General features: G+C 40.8%; 1 protein-coding gene across 7 annotated transcripts in view; it reads right to left on the bottom strand.

The window, feature by feature from the left end:
* Positions 1-4,674: 4,674 nt before the first annotated feature.
* The window catches only part of BRD8 (bromodomain containing 8), a 104,602-nt gene continuing 94,972 nt past the window's right edge, over positions 4,675-14,304 (bottom strand). For 6 of the 7 annotated variants that reach the window (XM_075209106.1, XM_075209107.1, XM_075209110.1 and 3 more), the window contains 3 exons: positions 10,406-10,474; positions 9,088-9,265; positions 4,675-5,138 (listed from right to left, as the gene is read on the bottom strand). In XM_075209106.1, coding sequence (XP_075065207.1) covers positions 5,106-5,138; positions 9,088-9,265; positions 10,406-10,474 — 280 coding nt within the window. In that variant the 3' untranslated portion in view covers positions 4,675-5,105. Of the gene's footprint in view, positions 5,139-9,087; positions 9,289-10,405; positions 10,475-14,304 lie in introns of those variants that run through there. The other variant, XM_075209109.1, reaches the window with a different exon arrangement.

The raw sequence follows: 14,304 nt of genomic DNA, 5'->3' as shown, positions 1-14,304 counted from the left end.
TTATCGTTCCTATCCAAATTTTGTTTTAGTGATAAACCTAGTGGGAAATAAAAAGGAGAATCAAATGTGTTCTAGAGATTGCTACACTGAGTTCATTAATACCTGGTTTGATGATTTGAATATTACAGTCTCTCTTTCAGGTAACTGATATTCTTTCTCAACTGGCTTGGTTGACATATTCTTAGGTACTTCCTCTCAAACCACTCCCCCCCCCCCCCCCCATTTTAGGGATATGACTTGTTATTGTGAAAGGTTCACAATTGTGTTTTTGATTTCCCTTTGAATGTTAGATTGAAAGTCCTTGTATGACAGCACATTAAAAAGAATAGAAAATATATTTTTTCATCCACTGGGACTCTGTATGTATTGCAGATGGATCCAATAAATGCACTCTTAGAAGGGTCCTGAAGGCTTTTCCGTAACCTTCCTCCTATCATCTTTCCCTTCTTCCTTTGTTGGTGTTTCCATTTTGTTTATGTCACCTCACTCCCTTTTTTATCTTCCAGAGGATGTGGTCTAGGACCAATGAAATGTCATTGTTAAGCTAGAAACACACTGCAACAAACTACCAATGGTACGATATCTTTACCAATTTAACGAACGAGAAAACAAACAAACAAAAAAGTCCTGATCTGCATGTCGATTGAAGTGTACATACTACACCCGATTACCTCCAGATCTGTGCTTGTCATCTGTCATAACCATCGACTGAAAAGTAGCAGCATAGTGTCCTCTACTGTTACCCAGCTAAACACATCAAATAGCCTTTTGCACAGTATTGGCAGCGGAGCATTCTCAGAGGTGAGACACCACCGGAACAATCACATTCTTTCCCTTGAAACGCTAACTAATCTAAATGACAGTTCTGCCATTAAGCGCCCAACTCCCTCAGACTTTCGTTAGTCCCATTAAAGAGTCTATATTTTTTTGTACACCTTACATGCCATAATATGCATGGAACACACACTGTGCATGATTCGTTCTGATGCTTGCTACATGTCTGCATACAAGTGCGCTTGGGGACGTATAAGTGCTCTTTGTGAAAGTGTACAAAGAGAAGGCAACTCAGAGACCATGGGGCATATTTAACAAAGCACGATAGTGCTCTTATCATGAAATTAAGGTCCCTCAGTGTCCTCCGCATATTTATGAAAGGTGCATCGCAGCAGATATCGTGGATATCTGCTGCTTTGCACTCCTCTTCGTTTTTGGGAGCAGTCACCATTCAACATTATGGTGACTGCTCCTGGCCGCAATCTAAAAAACATTTTTTTCGGAAACTTGTCTTGATAATGTATGCCAGCTGAAGCTGGCGTATATTATCATAATTGTCAGATTTCAGGGCTGTCAGCTCCTCTCCGAAGAGCAGAGCTGGACAGCGCATGCGTCCCTCCCTGTCACTCACCGCTCTCTCTGCAACTATAGTTGCAGAGACAGAGCAGGGATGTTTTTTTGCGCATGTGCAGTTTTTCAAACTGCACATGCGCAGTTCCAGAGTAAGGAAAAATGAAGAACACCTGGAGGAGATCTGTGGACACCGCATTCCGAAGAGGGGGGTAAGTGTGATTTTTTTATCACAGAAACAGCAGTTTATCGGAACTGCTGTTTCTGTGATCCTTTTAAATAAATTTGAGAAATAGTTTAATCCTTATCCATGCGATAAGGATTGATAACTATTTTTCATTTTTGGCGATGATTGATAAATGTGCCCCCATATATCAGACTTCTCATTGTTGGACATCCTATTCATTTATTCAGGAGATATGTAATATGGAGTGCCAAGAAAAGTTTTAGCAAAATGAATAGTGTTTGTAAAGAGTAGTATTTGTTCAATCAATGATACGGTCATAGTAGCGGAGAATGTTTGGATGCTTCAGGTCCCGCAACAGGCTCACTTCAGAGACCAGCATCTGTTTCTCTGCCTCACTCATGGTACCATAGTCCAGCTCTTTCCATACCAACAGCTTCCCGTCCCCTCTCCTACGAATCATCTGGCACTTCCCATAGGACCCCGAAACTATTGTGTACATTACATCGTAATCCTCCACTCTTAACGGCATCCTCCTGTTAGCCAGATCTATGCTCCAGCTGCGCCTCGTGCTCCATTCCTGTACCAGCCCACAGGACAGCCAGACTCCACAGCAGCAGAAACGGTTTAAAACTTCTGTTTAACGCAGCAGTTTGGAACTGTGTTGGGAACTAGTGTGATCAGGGGATAGCCGTTTGTAGCATGACAGGTACAAAGCGCGGTCCATGCTAGATGCCGGTGCTGCTCAGGAAAGGGGCCATCGTATTTCCAAAAGCCGTACTGGCGCATAAGGAGAGCGCAGCCTGCATGGACCCGTTCACACATACTTCGGAAGGGTGACAGCGGCTTTTTGCAGTTCTTCAGACAGATCTGAGGGTACATGCTGCACAGGAAGAATTTCAGATCAGGCGGGCATGTAATTGTAGCCGATGCCCTTACACAGAGGCACAGTGATCTCTTAGCAGGCCAGGTCGTTGGCAGCAGCACTTTGAGCTGTGGGCAGTCACTACCCAGTGATCAGAAACAGCAGCAGGCACATCTCCAGCCAGCAGCACCCCTCCTTTGTGCACAGTTTCTGTTATAAATCACTGCAACACACTCTGAGCTGTCCCGTGGATTATCTATTATATCTGCTGTCACAGCCCAAGGTGAAGGGTCCTTTCCTCACCTTTCTGGACGACAGTTGTGAGAATGCTGGATTGGAAGCTGATCGGAACGGCAAAAATCAAAGAGTACGACCAACGAAATGAGACAATGATCGGCACTTTGGGACAACTTTCGATCATCGTGTAAGTATACACACTCACATGATATCTGGCCAATCAGTAGTTTATCGTCTGATTGGCCCGATAATCTGCTGAAAACAGTGTAGTGTGTACCCAGCCTTACTGGCTACATATTTCGTATCACATCTCATGTGCATCAAGCCCGGTCTGATTCATATACATATTTCGAGGACATTAACTGGGAGTCTTACTGTTACAATATATTACAGATATGCCTGTTATATTTTCTGCAACCATCAATAAAAAAATATTATACAAAAAGGGCTAAGGTAGCACTAACTAAGTGAAGAATCATGGAAAAGTGTATGTTTTTCCCAGTATAAAGTACTGATTTTTTTTTTACTAAGCTATCAAAACGAGTACAATCTATCCCATAAGAAAGCTATGTTGAAACATAATTCGCATTGTATCCAACAAACAGCAAAACTGTGAAATGTGCTCTGTTCACAAAGGTGTGAATGCACTCTGGTCAAAAAGAGGTTAATGCAGTGGCCTCCAGTTCCGTATTTCGGCACAGACCCCGGTCCTAGACTCCTTCCTATCTGCTAGTGCTACTCTGAATTCTGTCAGTTTACGGAGCATACCTCAGCATTCCCTAGACAAGGCAAACGTCCTAAGGCAAAAGAACACTGAAATAGAGCTTGGTAATAAGAGCCTCAGTGCTGTTCGAACTTGGTATATTTGGTATTTGGGATGAACGGATGGATTTAAATCAGGGGCGCAGAGAGGGGGGGGGGGGGGGTACTAATTACCGGGGCCCGGGCCCACACTACAGACTACCAACGTTTTTTGGGTTTTTTTTGACTAATTTAATTTCTTCTGCTATTTTGTTGTGTTTTCTGGGAAGAAGGAGGGGGGGGGGGGGGCAGCCTATGCGGTCCCTGAATAGGCTGTGAAGTCGCATACTACTAAATGCGGCAGTGTCATTCATTCACAGAATATTCTACATCTTGTAGTACAATATTCTATGAATGAATAATGCCCCCGCAGTGAGTACTATGTGCTGTCACAGTCTATGCACGGACTGCACAGACTGCCTGCATCCATCTCCATAAGACAGGGGCCAGATCCCGGTCCCTGTGACATCAGCAGGTCATGTGGCTGTGATGGGGAGGGGGCATGTGTGTTTAAAGCTGCTGGTCAGAGGGGGGGCAAGTGTGAGTAAAGCTGCTGGGCATTTCTGTAATGACAGTGCTACAGGGCTCCGTCCTTAAACTAAGAGAGCCCTGTAGCACCAAATGATTGTATGCTCTAATGAGGATATATTAAATTATTCCTTGCCTTGCACTTTTTACCTCCTAAGCACGCCCCCAATGATGCACAGCCACACCCCCAATGATATTACCACACCCCTTTGACAGTGTGCCACTGTTAAGCGCCGGAACATAGGTTTCCCTTCTTTTCGATTATGAGGCGCCCCATAAAGTTGCTGTACCGGGGCCCAAAATTTCTCTTGACAACCCAGATCTAAATGAGTGTTGCCAGCTTCAGTGTAATAAGTAATAATATTTGCCTGGGCATCTTTAGTAACTGTAACTATATCATACTTGCCTACTTTCTCATAGCTCTTTCCGGGAGAGGGGCGTGACTAGAGGGCGGGAGGGGACGGGGCGCCGGAAAATGCGTCATTTTGTCCCCGCAACGGATACGCCGTTTTGTCACAGTGGGCGGGGCCAAAATGACACGATTCACCGCCAATCTCGTCATTTTGGGGTGCCAGTAGCTGGATGTGGGAGATTTTCCAGCTCTCCCGGGAGTCCGTGAGACCGACCCGAATTTTCGGGAGTCTCCCGGACATTCCGGGAGAGTTGGCAAGTATGAACTATATGCAGACTAATTAATTTATAAGCCAAATAGATATTGATTATAGAGATTATTTTATTGTTTTCATTTGTGTTCTGTTATATTAGTCAAGTTGGTTATAAGGGGTGATGTATAATGCATGCTTCAATCATGGACCAGAGGTTTATAATAAAAATGTTCATCTATTGCTAATAAAAAAAATCATGCAACCACTTACTGTAACATATATTTTTTAAACTTCTTTTCAAACAATACTAAAAATACACTCACAGATATATTAAAACTTCAACAAAACACATAATTATACAACATTGTTTCCTTTCAACAACAAACAAAAAAAGGACAATATACTTATAGATTATGGACAAAATAGCACATATCACTATCACTGAGGTTTGGACAGTAAATCTGCCCAATGTCCTTGAATTTTGGATTGAAGAACTGGAACATACAGGAATGGTCCTTCTCATCCACTGTCATTAAGCTACCTAAGATGTTTGGTCCACTTGCAAATTTAGAACCTAAAACACAAAAAAAACTTTAGTTTAGCAAGGGTAACTGTAATGTAATTTCTGCTCATGTGTTGACACCAAGGGGTATATTTACTAAACTGTGAGTTTGAGAAGGTGGAGATGTTGCCTATAGCAACCAATCAGATTCTAGAGTCTGATTCATTAAGGATCTTAACTTATGAAACTTCTTATTTAAGTCTCCTGGACAAAACCATGTTACAATGCAAGGGGTGCAAATTAGTATTCTGTTCTGCGCATAAGTTAAATACTGACTGTTTTTTCATGTATCACACAAATATGAACTTTAAATGTCAGTGTACAAATAAGCTATCAAGTATTTGTGTGCTACATGAAAAAACAGTCAGTATTTAACTTATGTGCAAAACAGAATACTAATTTGCACCCCTTGCATTGTAACATGGTTTTGTCCAGGAGACTGAAATAAGAAGTTTCTGAAGTTAAGATCCTTAATGAATCAGGCCCCTAGTTATCATTTATTTAGTACATTCTACAAAATGACAGCTCGAATCTGATTAGTTGCTATAGGCAACATCTCCATTTTTCAAACCCGCAGTTTAGTAAGTCTACCCCCAAGAGTATATTCCTACAATGAGGTAAGCTGAGGCAGATGTATCAGAAGGTAGCATATTTTGAGGGACACAAAATGAAGAGAGTTGATTTTTTTTTTTTTAAATGACCATTGCAAAAGTTCCCCAATAATGCTTAAAATGACAGTTATAAATAAATAAAGTTACAGATTGCTCTAATCCATATAAAGTCATGAGGCCACACGCGCACTGTAGCACTCCATAATTCTTATAGCAGTGCCTATACTTGGAATTCCCTAAATATAACCATGGTGGCTTGTCGGGATTATTACTTGATGATTTTTGTACTGCTTTTTGTTTTCACTTACTTTTTAAAATCAGTAGTTTAATAATAAAAATACACAAACCTAACATGCAGCATAGGGTCAGGTGCAGAAGAGACCACTTACAGATGTCAACTTATGAGAGTATTTACAACGATCAGTGTTCTCCCCAGCACCTATTTCCCGGGCTCTTGGAGCCCAACAGAGTACTATTATAAAATGGAAAAGGAATTAGATGGCGCTATTGATGTTTACATACAATAAACAAAACAGTCTGAGAAATAAATGAAAAGTCCATAAAAAGTCCAGAGAAAACGCTCATGAAAAAACGCACTGTCACAAATCCAAGTCCACTCCGGATAGTGTCTTTCACCTTATTTCAACACTAAATGAGCGTTGCCACACCAATTCGTTTCAATAGATTCCATAAAAGGAAAAATACATAACTTTAGTGTATCTCTTATCAAATGTCTGTACTATTGAATACTTTGATGTTCCCCTATTTACCCGAGGAATAGTACATATAGCATGCAACACCACGTGGTGAACTCAATATAACCTTTCTCAAGGTATACACTTACACCAAAAAACAGGATTGAGTCTTATGAGATGATCACTTTAACTTCTCTGAAGTCAATCTTCACTCCGTTTCATTATAGAAAGAAAGGAGGAGTTGCACATGTGTAAAATCTTACATTCATTTATTAAAACAGTGGGCACCAGCCCCGATAAAACATAGAGACAGAAAAATATAAAAACCGCAGGATCATACAGTGAAGGTGAACTCTTACCCCCACTTAGAAGATAACGGGCATGTAGAAAAGATGTGAATGTCCGAATCCGGACCGCCGGCTTGTTCATACAACATTCCCGCTACCGCCGGGTGGAAGGGAGTTCTCCTGAACGTTCCTGACGTCACCTACTCCTTGCCGACGCATTTCGAATATCAAATCTTTATCAAGGCATCTTGGTGAAATAAGGTGAAAGACACTATCCGGAGTGGACTTGGATTTGTGACAGTGCGTTTTTTCATGAGCGTTTTCTCTGGACTTTTTTTGGAATTTTCATTTATTTCTCAGACTGTTTTGTTTATTGTATGTAAACATCAATAGCGCCATCTAATTCCTTTTCCATTTTATATTGTTACTTTCTGATGCACAAAGGGGGTTTTGTGCTATAAGGAATAAGAGGCTGCATTTGATTTTTGATGCGCAGGTGCTTTCAATCATTTTGGTTTTGTATAGAGTACTTTTATAATAGAATAAACCATTGTTTCTCCTATTAGAACAGGCACTATGGAGGTAATTCAAAAAGCCGGCATTGAATCTACCGTAATAACGGTATTTAAGAGCACTATTACTGTTATTATGGTAATAGTGCGCTTAAATACCGTTATAACGGTAGATTCAATGCCGGCTTTTTGCTCGCAGCTTCCTGAGCTGCGAGCAGAAAGCCAGGTTAAATTTACTGTAATAACGGTAATAGGGTTAATGCTGCGCTACTTTGGGGGGGAATTGAATACCCCTATGTGAGCAGTACAGCCAGCAGTGTGTGTTAGACCACTGACTACCAGTCTGATCAGTCCTTGCAGGTGTGGGCAATAACCTCCAACATTTTTCAATATTATTGCAAAGTATTACAACTGCCCCTAACCGGCTACTTCTTAATACCAACGAATGGCAACATTTTCTGGGGAGAACACTGACGATATTCTTAGATACATGTTGGACAGATCATATTAGGTGTATAAAAGAGGATGCAAAACAAAGAGACTACACTCAGCATTAATGGGCGAGATATCTTCTACCAAACTCAAAATCTATACCATTGGGTATAGATCTTTTCCAGTGATCAGTCACAAAGTCAACATTATGTTTCCAGAACTGCACATATTTTTTGCTGAAACACATGACTTATCTTCCTGCTGTTGCTGATGTTTCTACACACCACATGCACATAATGCCACTTGTATCTTTCCTAACAAGGATGAATACCAATCTTCACCATTTATTTATATAGCGCCACTGATTCCGCAGCGCTGTACAGAGAACTCACTCACATCAGTCCCTGCCCCATTGGAGCTTACAGTCTAAATTCCCTAACATACACACACAGATTAGGGTAAAAAAAAAAATATATTTTTTTTTGATAGCAGCCAATTAACCTACTAGTATGTTTTTGGAGTGTGGGAGGAGAACCGTAGGACCCAGAGGAAACACACACAAACACGGGGGGAACATACAAACTCCACACAGATAAGGCCATGGTCGGGAATTGAACTCATGACCCCAGCGCTGTGAGGCAGAAGTGCTAACCACTGAGCCACTGATATGATAATATAAACAATCTTTGAAATGAAAAATACATGACTACTAAGATTCATGCTTTTCAGGCACTCATATTTCACAATTGGTCTGGCTAACATTTCTATAGGTTCAAATGAAATACTGAATCATCCACGAATACTGCAATCCAGTGCATTGTGGACAGTGCAGCCCACCTACTGCATGCTTCCAATATGGACTTATCACCATTAGTTATATAAGGTATACAATAATCAATTGCCCTCTATCATTGTCAATATTGCAGCATGTAACCCACTTTTCTAGGTTAGTTTTGTTAAACAACATTGTAGAATTGTAGAAGCATGGGTGACTTGGAAGTGTACAATACATCCTCAATATAAAAATGCCTCTATTTAGTATTCAGCAGCAGCATGAACAAACCACCAGGTGGCGATCCCTCTATATCTCACCCAGCTTGTACTATGATGGAGGTGGAAAGCTTGAAATATCCCGAGGAGGATAGCTATCTGTATTACCATCATATTTCCAGGTAAAGGGCAAAACATTTCAGTCTTCTCACAACGTGTTTCCTGGAAGAAATCTTACACCTGATCAGTAAAATGCTATCTAACATAAGTGTTATAATCATGAATTTTCCAGGCTACTGGTAAAATCTGCACAATCCATTATGAACATCACAATAATTTAGACATTAAATAGTACAGTTGGGGATAATTGCATGTTGTGACACATACAAACTTGCAAAGACAGGGCTTAGCACATAAGAACTGCATTAACATACCTTTAGCAGCTCCTCTACATCTCTCTGCATCTCCAGGGCTTTTTGGTGAACACTGTGTTGGATGCTGTTATACATGACAGAGTTTTCAAGCATTAACAAGACATCTCTCTGGAACTCTGATTTTGTCTTAATCCTTCCCTTCGATATCCCACGTTTTATTGTAGTGAGGTCCATTGGCCTAGAAGCACAGAATACTTACATCTGTAAGAAAATTCAGATTTCAGCACTGTATACACCCCCTCACACAATTTAGCGTTCATCATTGTAGGTTTAATACAATGCTATAAATCACATTTTCAAATCCATCATTCAAAAACACTGGCATGTGTTGAAGATGGATGAGGACTGCAATAAAATCATCTCAGACAGACCAAGAATAGTCTATAAAAAAGCGAGCAATCTAAAATCCATTCTTACTGCCAGTTGTATTCCACCCATCTTGGGAAATAATGACACTCATTCCTCCAAAGGTTTTTTCTTTTGTTTGAATTGTAATGCCTGTAAACATCTTGGCATTAAGACCACAATAGCCAATTACTATAAGATTTTATGGGTTTAGTATTGCAACCCTTTTAGATTGATATACTTAATAAGTTTACAATTTCATTGAACGAAGTGGTGGTTTTTGATTTTTTGATTTTTTAGTTTCTGATTTTTTTTTTGATTTTTTTTTATCTTTTATCTTTTTTTTATCTTTTTTTCTTCTTTTTTATAACTATATATTTCACTTTTCAGTGGTTTGTGTCAGATATATGACAACATTACCATTTGAGCTTTATCTCCACGTTTAATAGTTATTTTAATCAAGCAATTAAACAATTAAGAAGAATGAATAAAAAGCCCTTCTAACAATGCAGCAGTATTCTTGACAAAATCCCCCAGTGGATGAAATGCGTTGAACTGACTGCATCTTTTTGACCTATCCAGCACATCATAGTAACAGGAACCACCGCCGAGAGAAGCTGCACAAACATCGTTGGAAACATACAGGAGACGTGTGCGCTGTTAAGCGCCGGAGGAACAACCTGGACACATCACCTCCTGGCCTCACGGAGACATCGAGAGGTAGGGTAAGCGGTAATGAGGTTGAGGGAGAGGTTTACTGGACACACGCGCTGGACTGCTCACAATTGCAAAGGAGTGTAAACATTGCCACTTTTGATCTATGTTTTTCTCTCCTTTGTTTGTCATTATATCCGCAGCTATTTGCGCTCCTTTTTCTGCCTTGAAACAAAAGTGATTTCTAAATAGGATTTACTTTACCTTTAAACATAACACTGGGCATATGAAAAAAAAACATAAAAAGTTTTTCACTGACCGTTTAACTATCTCTTTGTATCCTGGAGCCTCTCTGTCTTTCACTGGGGTCATGAATGCTCCTGCGAATCTGCAATGAAATTAACACAATACTAGGTTGGTCAGGCCAAAAATGTCTGTGTATATATTATACTCTTTGTTTAGTCACATAGTAGTTATCTGTCCCTAGATTTGACATTATTGACAATGAGAATGTTTCATATTACTGACAAATTGCACAGCAACAAATATTTAATTCTGTGTATTGGATGCAGTTATCAGTATATGCTCCCAAGTGATACAAAGTGGCATTAATTGAAGAAGTCATTACAAATACAATCGATACAGAGAAATTTATTAACGGCAGTTATGGTGGGTGACACCCTCCAGTTATTAACACTGACAAAATAAAATATGGCACATACGAAGCTGTAAATAGCATTAGGACAAACAGGAAAGGGTATAAAATTATTTAGTGCAGCAAACAAAGTCCATATTCGCCATACAAACACGATTCTCTGATAGGGCTGGTAAAGTCCACTAGGTACAGAGATACAACAGAGTCAGTAGTGTACAGATGTAGCAATCATGAAATCTCCTTAAGGCTTGTTAAGCCACACAGACACGTTTCTCTGATAGGGCCACTGGAGTCCACTGAATTACCAGAGATAGCGACAAAGTCAATTCTATGCGTGTCAGACAGGTATAAAATCTCCTTTAGGAATGTCAGCCGACATTGTAATCCGATAGAGAGCGCCTAAGAAAGGCTGGGTGATAGAGGACTTACCCTCAATGTAGATGGTGTTAAGTGCATATTGTCGCTAACCAATAACGATTGTCGAACCTCGATTTGTGTTTCCAAAGCACTAAGATTTATTCTCAAAAAGTAGCAGAATAATTCAAGCGAAATAATAATAATAAGCACAGCCGTTACTTATCGCAGGCGCTCTGGATCCAGTGTGCAGTCATTCAATCCTGAAGTCTGGGGACAAGATGTCTGAACACTAGGGGGTAAATGTACGAATCTCCGGACTCTTCATCTCCGGCGTGTTCAGCCTCTTCAGTGCTTAAATTTAAAGCGGCGCTGCATTGTAAAGGGAAACTTCCCTTTACAATGCAGCGACGCTTTAAATTTAAGCGCTGAAGAGGCTGAACACGCCGGAGATGAAGAACCCGGAGATTCATACATTTACCCCTAGATGTGAAGCTGCTGCTTATATGCACACAGAAATACAGTAATACAATGAAGATGGTATAGCTTGCTTCTATTGGTCCAGGTTTCAGGAAGGGGTTGTCAATCATTGGCTAGTTCATCCTAAGGAATCCAAAGGAGGGGGTCATCTCTCCAGGGGGTATGCTCTGCTCTTCCTGCCAAGATTCCTTAGTCTTAAGTAGTTCATAATTCCCTATCTTTCATAACTTGTGTATGCACTCTGCGATTCCTTCGCAGAGTGAACCAAACAGTAGCAAATGTTAAGAGGTTTATTATGATACCACACATGAAATATGATTCCTTCAACCTGTTCCATATATTTCACTAATGTGCATATAACTTATATTATAACACATAAATACTACTATATTTCGACATAACTGACTATGTGTTGCAACTACCATTAATGTGTACTATTTTACAAGTATGCGTGTTTGTGCGAATGTATGGTAAAAGACCAAATACTGTTGCTGCCACGTGTAGTAGCGGAGTACGCCCTTCCACGCCGTAGCGTGCCCTTGTACGCCGTAGCGTACCGTACACATCTTTTCAGACAAAGACAACCAAGTTTGCTCGATTTTAATTGAAATGACTTTATCCAATTTGCTGACTTCGACAATGGGCTGTGATGTCCTTCCAAATAGTCCTGCTATGTGCCAAGATAGCCGATATGGGGGCACATTTATCATTAATCGGCAAAAGTGAGAAATAGTTATCAATCCTTATCGCAAGGATAAGGATTGAACTATTTCTCAAATTTATTAAAAAGGGAACACAGAAACAGCAGTTCCGAAAAACTGCTGTTTTTGTGATAGAAAAAAATTTAAACTTACCCCCCTCTTCGGATGCGCTGTCTCGGGATCTTCTCTTCGTTCCTCTTCTTCCTTCAATTGCGCAGTGGATTTCTTCAATTCTGATAATGTACGCCAGCTTCAGCTGGCGTACATTATCAAGACAAGTTCCCGAAAAAAAAAAATTCGGGACTTGTTAGATTGCGGCCAGAGCAGTCACCATTCTGTTGAATGGTGACTGCTCGCAAAAACGATCAGGAGTGCAAAACAGCAGATATCCATGATATCTGCTGCGATGCACCTTTAATAAATTCGCGGAGGGCACATCGGGACTTTAATTCCACGGTAAGTGCACAATAGTGCACTACCGTGATTTGTTAAATATGCCCTATGGTGAGCACGCTTGTGCCATCCCGCTGAAGTGTGATAGTCAAACCCGGAAGTCGCTGGCAGTATCGCAATCTTAGCAGAGTTGCGCATGCGTGAAGTGGGTCCGTTCGCTTCCCACAGCGGCGGTTTCTGGTGTATGTAGGGTGCCTGTGAGAGGCACAAATATGGTCAGTCAAGTGTGCTGTAGGCCCCAGCTGGAGTTTAAATATATTACTTCCTGGAAGTGCTCCAATGGTTAGTGACCTGGGCTGGGCCTGTAGATGATGGGCAGCCGGATCGTCCAATCCGCGATTTGTATTGGTTTATTCTAGATGAAGATCTGTAAACAACATCCACGTGTATACAGGGAGAGAATGAACTGAAACATCGTACCATTCAGTATATAGCTAGTCTTTATGGTTTTAATTGCATTATTTCCCATTTCCATATTTATCTCAGAAAAAGGAAGGGGAATGAAAGTCACTTATAAAGTACAAAGCGGCACTGTTATATTGCCTTAATCCACAGAATGTTTCTTTGTGGATTTGATTAAATTGCTTCCCATGCTCCTCATAATTAAGGATTAAAATTACTATTTTGCTGTGAAAGCAATATTAATATCCTTCCTTAGTCATTTGTACAGGTGACAGGTGGTACATCTTAAGGGATGGGACTAAGGACTCGGAGTTTTGATATCACAAAGGAGAAAAAAGAGGTGGTGGTTATGTTAATGGCTAATGGTTATTAGAGGTAAACTCTAGATGGTTGTTAAATTTATTGGAGGAAGTGGTTGAGCTCAAAGTCTATATTTAGAACGTGTGGCGTACGGGTCTTGATGTTATATATTAGTTTGGATTCTTCTTTGGACATGAACTTGATGTAATCCCCTCCTCTCCAGGGCTTGAAAACCTTTTTAATGCCCATGAAATTGAGAAGGGAAGCATCCTTTGAATGGTGTTGTCACGGGCACTAGGAGTCTTTACCCAGGGATCACCAGGTGATAGGCTTACCAGAGCAGTATAGATGGTAATATGGTACTCTGGTAGCAGGGTGATCACGGAACAGGAAATAGTAGATGATAGAGATGCTCAGGAAAGTCTATGACTAGCAGCACTGGTAATATGGATGTAGTAATACACGAGGAACTGTATGGACAAAGGACACGTGAGGGTAGTCAGTGGTCTGCGGTAGCAAGTTGTACCACTGCTATAGTGAGGAGGAATGTCCAACAGAAACGAGGAGGTGATGAGAGTCAGCGGTCTGCGGATAGCAAGTTGTACCGCTGTCTGAGTGAAGGAATGAAATCCAAGTGGAGGTATCCGGGGAGTCAGTGGTCTGCGTTAGCAAGTTGTACCACTGCTATGTGAGAGGATACTGGAACAGGTGACACAGGAAACAGGGATCAGTGGTCTGCCTCTAGCAAGTTGTACCACTGAATATATATGTGAGGAGGAGCACGGGGAGAGACTGCAATACAGGGGATACACGGGCACCTTAAACTTGATCCACAATAACATGCACAATATATTAATGACTGAACAGCACTGC

Source organism: Mixophyes fleayi, chromosome 4 (genome assembly GCF_038048845.1).
Source record: "Mixophyes fleayi isolate aMixFle1 chromosome 4, aMixFle1.hap1, whole genome shotgun sequence".
Taxonomy (NCBI): domain Eukaryota; kingdom Metazoa; phylum Chordata; class Amphibia; order Anura; family Limnodynastidae; genus Mixophyes; species Mixophyes fleayi.
The sequence above is the reverse complement of the archived record's forward strand: the minus strand, read 5'-3'. Positions and strand labels throughout refer to the sequence as shown.